Source organism: Capra hircus, chromosome 3 (genome assembly GCF_001704415.2).
Source record: "Capra hircus breed San Clemente chromosome 3, ASM170441v1, whole genome shotgun sequence".
In the NCBI taxonomy this organism is placed as follows: Eukaryota; Metazoa; Chordata; class Mammalia; order Artiodactyla; family Bovidae; genus Capra; species Capra hircus.
The window spans coordinates 53,071,096-53,081,589 of record NC_030810.1 but is presented as its reverse complement, the minus strand read 5'-3'; the positions used below and the strand labels follow the sequence as shown (position 1 = coordinate 53,081,589).

The 10,494-nt window shown below is 39.2% G+C and overlaps 1 protein-coding gene across 1 annotated transcript in view; it reads right to left on the bottom strand.

Moving 5' to 3' along the window:
• ST6GALNAC3 (ST6 N-acetylgalactosaminide alpha-2,6-sialyltransferase 3) overlaps positions 2,101–10,494 on the bottom strand; it is a 635,275-nt gene continuing 626,881 nt past the window's right edge. Inside the window, exons 4-5 of the mRNA XM_018045571.1 lie at positions 5,394–5,501; positions 2,101–4,334 (exon numbers count right to left, since the gene is read on the bottom strand). Of these exons, the coding sequence (XP_017901060.1) occupies positions 4,148–4,334; positions 5,394–5,501 (295 nt within the window). The 3' untranslated portion in view covers positions 2,101–4,147. The remainder of the gene's footprint in view (positions 4,335–5,393; positions 5,502–10,494) is intronic.

Genomic DNA, 10,494 nt, shown 5'->3' with positions numbered 1-10,494 from the left:
GGGCAACAGAGTTTGTTCTTTGCATTTGACATGCCATATTAAACACTACTTTTTTTTTTAATGAGTCATCTGATTATGTTTTCTTGCTTATTGAAATTAAACTGAGCTTATAATTAATGTCCAATTAACACCACCAGGTGAAGTACTTTAGTGTTTTTTGTTTTTGTTTTCTAAGGAAGTAATGAGTGATTCTCTTCTAGTGGCTTTATACTTCTGGAAAGGTCAGTGAGGTCCCCAGTTCAGACTCTTGTTCCCACGTGAGCTGATTCATTCCAAATCTTCAAGGAGCAATCTCCTTATACAATTTTCTCTTTTTCACAATGGTCACAGTTCTCTAGCCATATAATAAAAATCATGCAAATCAGAGTTTGCTTATGGTAAAGACAGGCTCATTTGAATAAGGGGACCAGTGTTCATTCACGTCAGTGTGAATGGAGCTTGATGCGATGTTTTTCAATGTGACTTTAGCTGAGCTGCAATCGGCAGAGCCTGTGATACAGATTGCTGTACTTCCAGGTCTGATTTGTGACTGCCGTGGCATATAATTGTGTCCTCAGTTCTGGATGTAGCAGCTTCTCTAGTTTTATTCTTTTGGCCAGCTGCTGATTGTGTTTTACATACTCTTAGCAATCAGTACACTTAATCTGGATCTTCTTTTTTCTTCAAGATTCAAATTGTAACCCAACAAATTTCAGATCAAGTCTAAACTAGATTTTCTGTAATTCATACACACCAGTGACAAATACAGGTTTGCATGTATACCTTTGTATACACACAAACACACATGAACACACATATATACACAGAGACTCTATGTGCATATATACAAAACATCCTTCCAAATTGTTTTTTCTTTGATAAATTTGATAACAATGTAAAATCATATATTTTAAAAGGTTTCTAACATTACTACCATAAAAATATAAATAAATACTAATCATTAGACTAACTTAGAAAGGATTCAAACATTAATTTTAAAAACCCTTTTAAAATTTTCTTGCTTTTCATCAAGGATTCTGCAGAATTAAAAATAACATTTACTTTATTATTTTTAGTTTGCACATTTTTATGTTCATTTCAGAAAATCATGGCCATTTTCCAGAATCCATTTGCCTAGAGCCTTGGATGATATGGAAATATTTTTACTTTTTACAAATATTAAGTAACTTCTGAGATACATACATATCATTAATAAATGAGTTTAGTCAAATTTTTCAATGTTAAGATGCTGGGAAAAACCCCTTTTTAGTTAACTAGAACCTGTGATGTGGACCAGAAATTCACACAAAAAGTTCTCTCCTTGAATTTTGCTCCTTTACCATTCGCTTCTCTATCAGTAAACCTTAGGTGGAAAATTTCTCAACATAGGACAAATTAGACTTTGTATTTCCACTAGCAGTAGAAAGCTGAAGGTAGACGGGACTTTCCTGGTAGCCCAGCATTTAAGACTCTATGCTTCCAATGCAGGGCATGCAAGTCTGATCACTGGTTGGGGAACTAAGATCCCACATGTCATGGGGCATAGCCAAAAAGTAGAAATAAATAAAATAACAATAGGAATAATAAAACAATTTTAAAAAGAAGAACAGGAAATGGAAGCAGAGAATGTTAAGACCGCAAAGAAAAATAAGTCATATCATTCTATCAAAATGATGATGGCACTGGAAGTCATTCAATTAGGCCTACACAATGAGAATAATCTGATTTTTGTTTCCCAACCCTAGAGGAAAAAGGAGATAAGAGACAACAATAAAAAGTGTAAAACTGGGGTTTAAGGGAAAAAAAAGGGAAGGGCAGGCCCCCCCTTAGCCCTCCAAAGGAAACACTGCCTATTCTACACATATCTACCATCACAGAGTGAGGGATACAGGGCTTTGCAGAAGTCTCCATTAACAGAGCACCACAGTGAGGCAGGAGAACACAGATGTTTTTTGAAGTTTCTCAGTAAAACAAATAGGGTTGGCCTTCCATTTACCAGAAAACTAAATCAACTACATTATGTCATTCCTTGAAACGCTCTGATAACCAAGGTTTCCTTTTTATTTAAATGTGGAACTTCTATATCACAGCAGGGGGGAAAAACAGTCTGTATTACCACCGTGACATTTTCATCTGTTTATTTTTCTTTGAGTGGGCATTTCTATCCATCATTAGCTTGCAAAAACTAACATATATACAACTGAAAATCACATGAAGAAACAGCAAAAGAAAAACAACAATAACAATTTCAACAATGAAAGTGGCACTTGGTCATTTTTGCTGATGTGAGTACTGAGGTATTGAAATGGCAGAAGAGAACAGGAAAGAGGATTTTGCACAAGAGGAGCCATTTTAAGGACAGCTAATGGTGGGACTTAGCACTGGTGGAGACCTACAGAGAGCTCCTGAGGTGAAAAGTATCATCACTTGCAGCCTCTGGAACAGGCTGTGAGTTGAGCCCAGCTTTGTCCTCTGAATACTGGAAAGGATGTCTTTGGTCTCTGAGCTCCTCTCTCAGTAATTCAACCCTCTAATATTTGACAAGCAACAAGTGTCTGGAGAACAATGTAATCTTAAGATGGAGACAAGAAACTGTATTTCTTGACTTCTATTCCTTCCTGCTGTCCCTTTATCTCATCTTTTCCCCAACTAAATGGAGTCATGGGAAGAATATAAAAAATACCCTTTGTTCACAGGGTTCCTAGTCTATGGCCAAGACCATCCTTGGGATACTTTCTGCATAATCTTGATATAATACATTTATTTGGCACTGAAATCAATTGGTTGCTAGTCTACACAAATGCTATTCTATACAAATATTAGCAAGGGGAGCAACCTGGAATATATTAGAGCAATTAACAAATTATAGATCGTCTGCTAATATGTCAGAATGCGTAGGCAATAGCCCAATGGGGTGGTCACGGGTGTCCCATGAGACAGCATACGTGAAAGACTCTACATGACAAAGCACTTTGGACATCAAGGTCATTATTATTGTGTTATTGTGGTGTAGCAATTGATACACTCTGGGGAAAATAAACCCCCAAGAAGGCAAAAGCTCCAGTCAAATTAAACACAAGAAATCATTTCCTCTCCATGTCTAACAGTTGGCACTTGGCAATGATAATGTAATGTGTGGAGAGATACATCTTGGGCCTATAAAATAGAAATTTGAATATACAAATATATATTATGAAGTATGGTAGGATACAAATTGATGTAAAAATATGCTTTGCTTTCCCTGTTTCATGATTTTAAAAAGCATCAAATTTTGTGTCGTCGGATGTTGTAGTAGAGTTAGTAAACCCTTTTGGTTATGTTTTAAGAATGTTTTCACAGTATATGTTATTACAGTGTTGGTATATTATATGTTAAATAGCTTTCTGAAATATTTAGGACTTGACCAAAAATAACCAAACATTAATACAGGTCATTCTAATAATATGTTTAGTTATATTGGGGAGGGATAGTAAGAATGGTGATGAGAGTAGAAATTCATCAAGATTTGCTAGTTGGCCCATTCTGAATGAAGTGTTTGAGATAGTCAAGTAATCCTGATGGGTAGGGTATCCATGGTATCTTCCTCGTTAATAAGGAAATGGCCTGAGGCTTTATCTGTTGGAGGTACTGTAGGAAGAGGGGAAGTCAGAAAGAGATTTCTTCCCTGCCCCAAAGCCAAGCTGTCACTGTGGCAAGTTTACCCAGAGAGCATTTCTTGGGTCAGTGTTTGACAATCAACCATTCTTCAAGATGGTGGAGCTGCTCAGGCTCAAGAGACTAGAGTCAGTAACCTTGCCTCATGAGGTCAAATCCCAGGGATTTTGGAAGTTATTCACCATCCAAGAATCCTGGGCAGCTATCTTGAAGGATAATCTTCCAATTTCTTAGGTCACTGTTGTCATATTACTGGCCTTCATTTCAATTCCAGTTAAATTATAAAGTGCAATATGTAATGTTGAACCTTCAGAAAGAACGTAATGAGCACAACCAGCCTCCACAAAATCCCAAGTTCAAATTACAGGTAGAATCACCATCCATATCTGAGAATGTACAGAAACTTGATCATCGTTGTCTTTATCATCGCCGTCATCAGCATCAGCATCGTTAGCATTACAATCTCAGCATCATGATCATGTCAGGCGGTGTGGCAAGGTCAGAAAAGCCATCATCAAGACACTGTCCAGTTTGGGTGTGTAAATATTATCCTGTGTTTCTTGGCCCATTTAGCAAACACTTTCTTTTCAGTGATAAACCTATGCCCCCCATATGGGGCATGTTCATGAAGAAAATATTCATCACATTCATCTCTTCCTTGTTCATAGTAATGGTAGGGGACTTTTCTGTACCCTTCTGTCCTAGAAAAGAAAAAAAGAAAAGGAGAGAAAGACAGAGATGAAAAATGAAGCACTCATTTATTAGAATCCATTATGTGCCCAGTAAATGCATTACTTGCAAACCCATGCCTTATTCTTGTCCATGAACTCAGTTAAAAGCTATTATACACAAAAGCTTTTAGAAAGACACACTAGGTCCTTAGTGCTTTAATAAATCAAATAAAATTTATGCATCACACCAATTATACGCAAACATAGAGCCATTCTTTGAGGGAGGAAATGGTGTATAATGGAAACAAACTTTGGATAACCTGATTGCTTTAGGAGAGCTTGAGGAAGCTTAATGATTTTCAGAATAAGATATTTGGTTCATCTGTGCTCCATTATGCTTATAGTTAAAGTAGAAATATTTGATTATGAAGACTGTGGCTTAGGTACCATTTGACAATACGATTAAAACACTCTCTGAATGATACTGTGCCAATTGTTGGTAGGGAAATCTATTTCATTACCTTGATGAAGCATGGAAGGTTTGTTTTATTATCTAATTAGAAACTATCCTACCAGCAGGGATATACTGTGGATAAACACACACATTTTAAATAAGGATCTGACAGATTACTCACTTGGCAGTGAAATATAATTTCCAGGAATTCTTGTTAAGGTATCAGCTTCTCAGAGGCTTCAGGACATTTTGTCCTTCAAGATCAAATATAACCATTGAGTAGATAGCCATTCATCAGCCATTAGAGCAGCAGAAACAACAAACCTGTTCTGCAAATTAAATAACCATTGAACCTGTTCTGTATTTTCAAGCCACAAGTCCCTGACATGCCACAGACGAAGGGAAAAATGTTCCTTCTGACATCTGACATTAGACTGCGGTAAATATTTTCCTTTTTATCATCCCTAAAAGTCACAACTTGATGCACTGACAATAAAATGTCATGTCAGCAAAGAATGCCAGGAAAAAATTTTTTGCTTTACCTGTTTCTCAGATTTATGGTATTAAATGAATTGTGATATTTTGACAAGACATCAGAATTGGAGATGCATAAAAATAATTTCCTGTGATCTTACTTGCAGTAGGTGTCATTTATCATCCCGTAGACGTGAATGCCGTAACAGGCATCCATGGCCAGAATGAAGGTGAACCACCCCGTGCTGAGATAAGAGCCAGACTGGACTCTGTGGGGGGAATGAAAACAAACAAACAACAAACAACACAACACAGAAGACATACACAGAGCAACAGCAAAGTGTGATGAGAAACGAGCAACCTTTTGTCAAAAACACAGCACTTGCTATCAGGCAAAAACATAAGGAAACTTGACGATCTGTCAAAGATGCACACTTATTTTGAATTATCTCTGAATAGTTTATAGGCATGCTTTCGCTCTCACTACCTTAAGCCTAGAAGCTATGGTGTATGGAAGAGAAGCCATATGGCAAATATCTGGAGTCAAATAATCCTGCTCCCTTCAGGTGAAAAATAATTTATTTGACTTTCCGTAAGACACAAATTAGTGCTGTGTATCAGAGGACAGGTTTTCTCAAGTTGCTTGGAGCCCTGGTGGGAGCTAAATGGTGTTATCTTACTTACCTGGACATATCACTTTCTTGGAGGCTTGCTGGGCTTCTAAGTGAAAATTGGATGCAGTGTAAGTGAATGACTTGGTCTGTGAAAGCGTTTGAAAAGTTTTCCTTCACTGTTTTCCTGGCATCATGAGACAAGATTTTTCCTTTATAAGACCTGTGTTACCAACCTCCTGAACATGTTTTAACTGAGCAGCTACTATGTGCCCATCACTGCTGTAGATGACACAGATGTATAAACACAGTAAGTATCAAAACAAGGCTTTTTGTCTTCACAGAGCCTAGAGGATTGTATCTGAAGATGGCTATGTTATAAAGGTTGATCAGGGAAGGCCTTTTTGATAATAGACACAAAGATATGGGGAAAAGAGAGGGCAGGAGAGGTGAATGGGAAGAAACCACATGGGCCTACTGGGAAGGCAGCCTCATGTGGGCAGTTTTTCAACCCCCTCTTGGTCACACGAGAATAGGCCTTGGGCCTGGAACACTTCCTCACCCAGGAGTTTTCACAGCCTGTGCTGGACTTACCACCTTGTGTGAGAGGAGCCTCTTCTGTTCCACACTTAGCGTATACTCCTTTGCTCTGCTTATGAGACATATAGCACCTGGCCAACCTCACTGCTATAACTGTTCCCTGCAAAAAGGGGATGGGGTCCTTTGTTCTGTGGTACAAGGGGGTTGCACGCAGGCCAGCAGTCCTGTGTCAGCTGCTGGGAGGGGCCTGCTGACTGTGCACTGATATCCACTCTTATGGCCGACCTTGCTCTGTCTGTTCTCTATATAAGGAGAGCACTGTTCCAAGCACTGCTTGGCTGTGTTGTGTTTTCTTTGGTGAGTCCAGTACCAAGACACAGTGGGCAGAAGTGTTTGCACTTCTACTCCTGATGATGAGCAACAGATGCCACTTGCTCAACAGACCATATGATGGAAAAGTGTTCCAGGAAGTGCTCGATATCACAGATAGGAGGATGTGTGCTCGTATGTCTAAGGAAGAGATGGCAAGCAGAATAACTGAAGGGGTAGAGAAATTAGATCAGTGCTGATTTGAGGAGTCTGTCAAGTTGCAAATGGTTCAAGGGAATGTTGGGTGAAAAGCTGGATCTCCATATTTGTCTTTGGCCAAGACAATCCAATCCATCCAAAACAGATGATTGCCCATCTCCTTAAAACATTCCCCATAGGGGCATCTGGGTCACCCCAGGTTGTCTGCCAACTGTGTAGCACCACTTTCTAAAAAAGACTAAATCTCCAATCTTCCACCTAGATGTCTTGGTGAACTGGCACACTGTCGTCTCTTCTCCTCCTGCACGTCACCACTGGTACGGCATTCCCGCCAGTAGTGTTTCCCACTGCTGTCCAACATCCTTGCTGCAATTTTCCAGGACTACAGTTAGCACTATAGTGCTACAGTTAGGACCCTGAATCCTTTTATTCTTTTATAAACAGGCACCACTTAGTATCAAATCTCAACAGGGAAGCATTTCAGGAGCAAGGAACTCACAGCGAGGGTTGATAACTGGATTTTTAGTCTTTATTTTCATCAACTTTGGTTGATTTGCAAGGAGAAACAAACCCAGCACATCTATATCCACCCCCTCTGCCTATTTGTCACCGAGTCTGAAATGCCAATATATAAAATGACTTCCTTTGTATCTCCTGGTGTCTTCTAAATGGAAAACATTCCAGAAACAGTACCACATTGAGTTACATGCACTTTCCTCTGTGACAGGAACAGTTGCAACAGCATGGGTTAGGAACAAGTGCCAAATGGGTGGGAAGACATACCACAGGGAGGGGAAGATAGAAGAGAGCAACTTTGCCTATAATACAATGCAACCTGCAGTCAATCCTGCAATTCTGGTGTCTGAGGAAGAGCAGCAATAACGAAAGTGCTTAAAGCACCATCTGCTGAAAAAGTCATTTGAAACTTGGGAGAGACCAGAATAGACAAGAGTCTTGACCAAAAGCTCCTAAATCAAATCTAGAAATTTTATCTACATACTGAGTTTTTTTCAGTTATTCTTCCTGTTGAATTGTATTTTTTCCCCTCTTCTTGCCTTTTCCTTCTACTTTTCTACCTTCCAATCCTCCCTATCCATTCTTCATTACTAGGCTGACCAAGCATTAGTAATGATCATAAAAAATTACAGCGTTTATTTGCACACGATGAGAAAAGACAGGTCTCACATATTTACCCACTTATTCACCTTTTTTAACAAACATTCATTGGGATCCTATTATGTGCTACTGACTATACTAAAAGTCGGTGATGAGTATCGAACATTTTCTTAAAGAGCACACAGTCTAGTGGGGGAGGCCACACATGTTAAAGCAATTAATCACAATATGGGGTAACAAAGCAGAACCTGTGTGTTTCAGAGTTAATACCAAGCACAGTAAAGAACTGAGTGAAGGTATCTGGTTTCCCATTCCAGCTGTGATATGACTGGAATGTGAAGCTTTGGACAACTCAGCTTCTTTGGGGCATCTTAGTTTCCTTTTCCCTAGAATGAGATAGTTTAACTAAGGCTTATCTAAGGTTTACTCTCACTTTAAAATCAAATGATTCTGTCATCATTATCCACAATAGTCGATCTGTTTTCATCTTTAGCCATGTGGCAGTTCCATGCTCCATGCATGCAGGGTGTGTAATTAACAAGCATATAACACAATTGGTCAGGTCACAATAAATGCACATTTGCAACATGGGAATGCCTTGGAGTGCCTGAGGTATATACAGAAAGGGTGTACAGTTTTATCTGGCAGTGGTGGTGGCTACCTTCCCTCAACTTTTGGAGAGAGAAGCTCCATATTTTTCTCTTTCATACAACTGCTCATAGAAGGTGCTGGAATGGCTATCTAAAACCAAATACACCACCATTACCATTGAGGGTGAAGATTAATTCGAGTGAGAAAAAAAATCTGAATTAAGTCAAATCGGTTTTCTTTTTAAACAAAATTAAAAACAAGTCGGTGTTTTTCTAGGAACTGTTCCCTCCACATAGGGAGGGACCAAGATAGCATCAGAGCCCCGAGACAAAGGGAGGATCGCTCATGAGACATATGGACCCCTACTCGGCAAAATAAGCCCCTCTGGCTCTTTCTGGTCCAACCCACATAGTTGTTTCTGACAGCAGAACCCTCAAAGGATAAATAGGGTACAGTTGTCAAAGTGATTTCTCTATGTGTTTGTCTTCTCTTTACCACAGGAAAAGAGGGTCAAAAATTTCAGTGTTTGGCCTCTGGTCAAAGATCTTTCCATCTCTCCACCTAATAAGGAAATTTTTACCCCATTTCTGATATCGATGGCTTTTAAGCTTCAACTGATTTATTTTGTTTCTGGAGAGACAGCATAATAATTAGCTCGAAAGCTCTTCGAGCAAGCTGTGTTGCATTTGATTCAGACTAGGAGGTTCATACTGCCCAAATGCCCTGTCCTACAACCATCATTTAATTAAAGAGTTGCATTTTTCTTCCCCCTGGTGCCTCTGACATATTTAGAATGTAAAATCATATGAGGTTTCCTACCCATAATACTTGCCTGGGCTAGCAAAGTGGTTTCTTCTCAATACTTCCAGCTAATATCCATATAATGATACTTTCAGTTGAAGAATGGCAGCTGCTGGATTAATAGAGGAATTCTTCCAAATAAATAAAGGGGCTTCCCTTGTGACTCAGTTGGTAAAGAATCCGCCTGCAATGAGGGAGACCTGGGTTCAATTCCTGGGTTGGGAAGATCCCCTGGAGAAGGGAAAGGCTACCCACTCCAGTATTTTGGCCCAGAGAATCTCATGGACTATATAGTCCATGGGGTTGCAAAGAGTCGGACACAACCGAGCAACTTTCACTTCACTCCAAATAAATGCCCTGATGATCTGGGTTCCTAAGGGAATTCGTTGGCCTGGATGGCACTGCATCTGGGAATTCTTGTAGCTGCACCATTTCTAAACTCTCCTGCTGTGTGGGTATACTAGAAAGGAGGAAGTATAAATTTTACACCCCAGTTGACCTTTTGAAGGTTCAATAGAATCAGCAACAAAAAGACTTGAGCTGATATATGTGAAATTGTTTATGCATCTTAGCTTGGAGATACCTAGTGATAACTATCAGATGCCTTAAAAAATTCCAAAAGGGTCACCTCTTGGGCCAAATATTGTCTTGTAATTTGTCAGTCATGCACATAGAACTATGTACCAGCTGGCTATCAGCCATGGCACTTTTTATACCTTCCACAATTGGGGATCGATAAAAACAATTATTGTCACCTACAAATAAACAATCAAGATTCCCATAGGGATGATAAGAGAATGTTAGCCCCTAATTCAGTACAATAGGAAAGCTTAAATTAATGCAGCAGAATAATGAGCCATGCAGAGGGAAAAAAAAAAGGCAAGTGTTAAAAGGAAGCTATCAATCATTTGTTTTCACCAGCCAACTTCGCATCCCACTGCTCCTTGGTAATCAAGATACTTACCACTTGGAAACTGCTAAAATTTACTTGCTCATCTCTTGGAAAAATGATGCTGTCAACACCTTGATGTAGCACATGCTTGAAGGCATATCATTTAAAATATGATTTTTCATT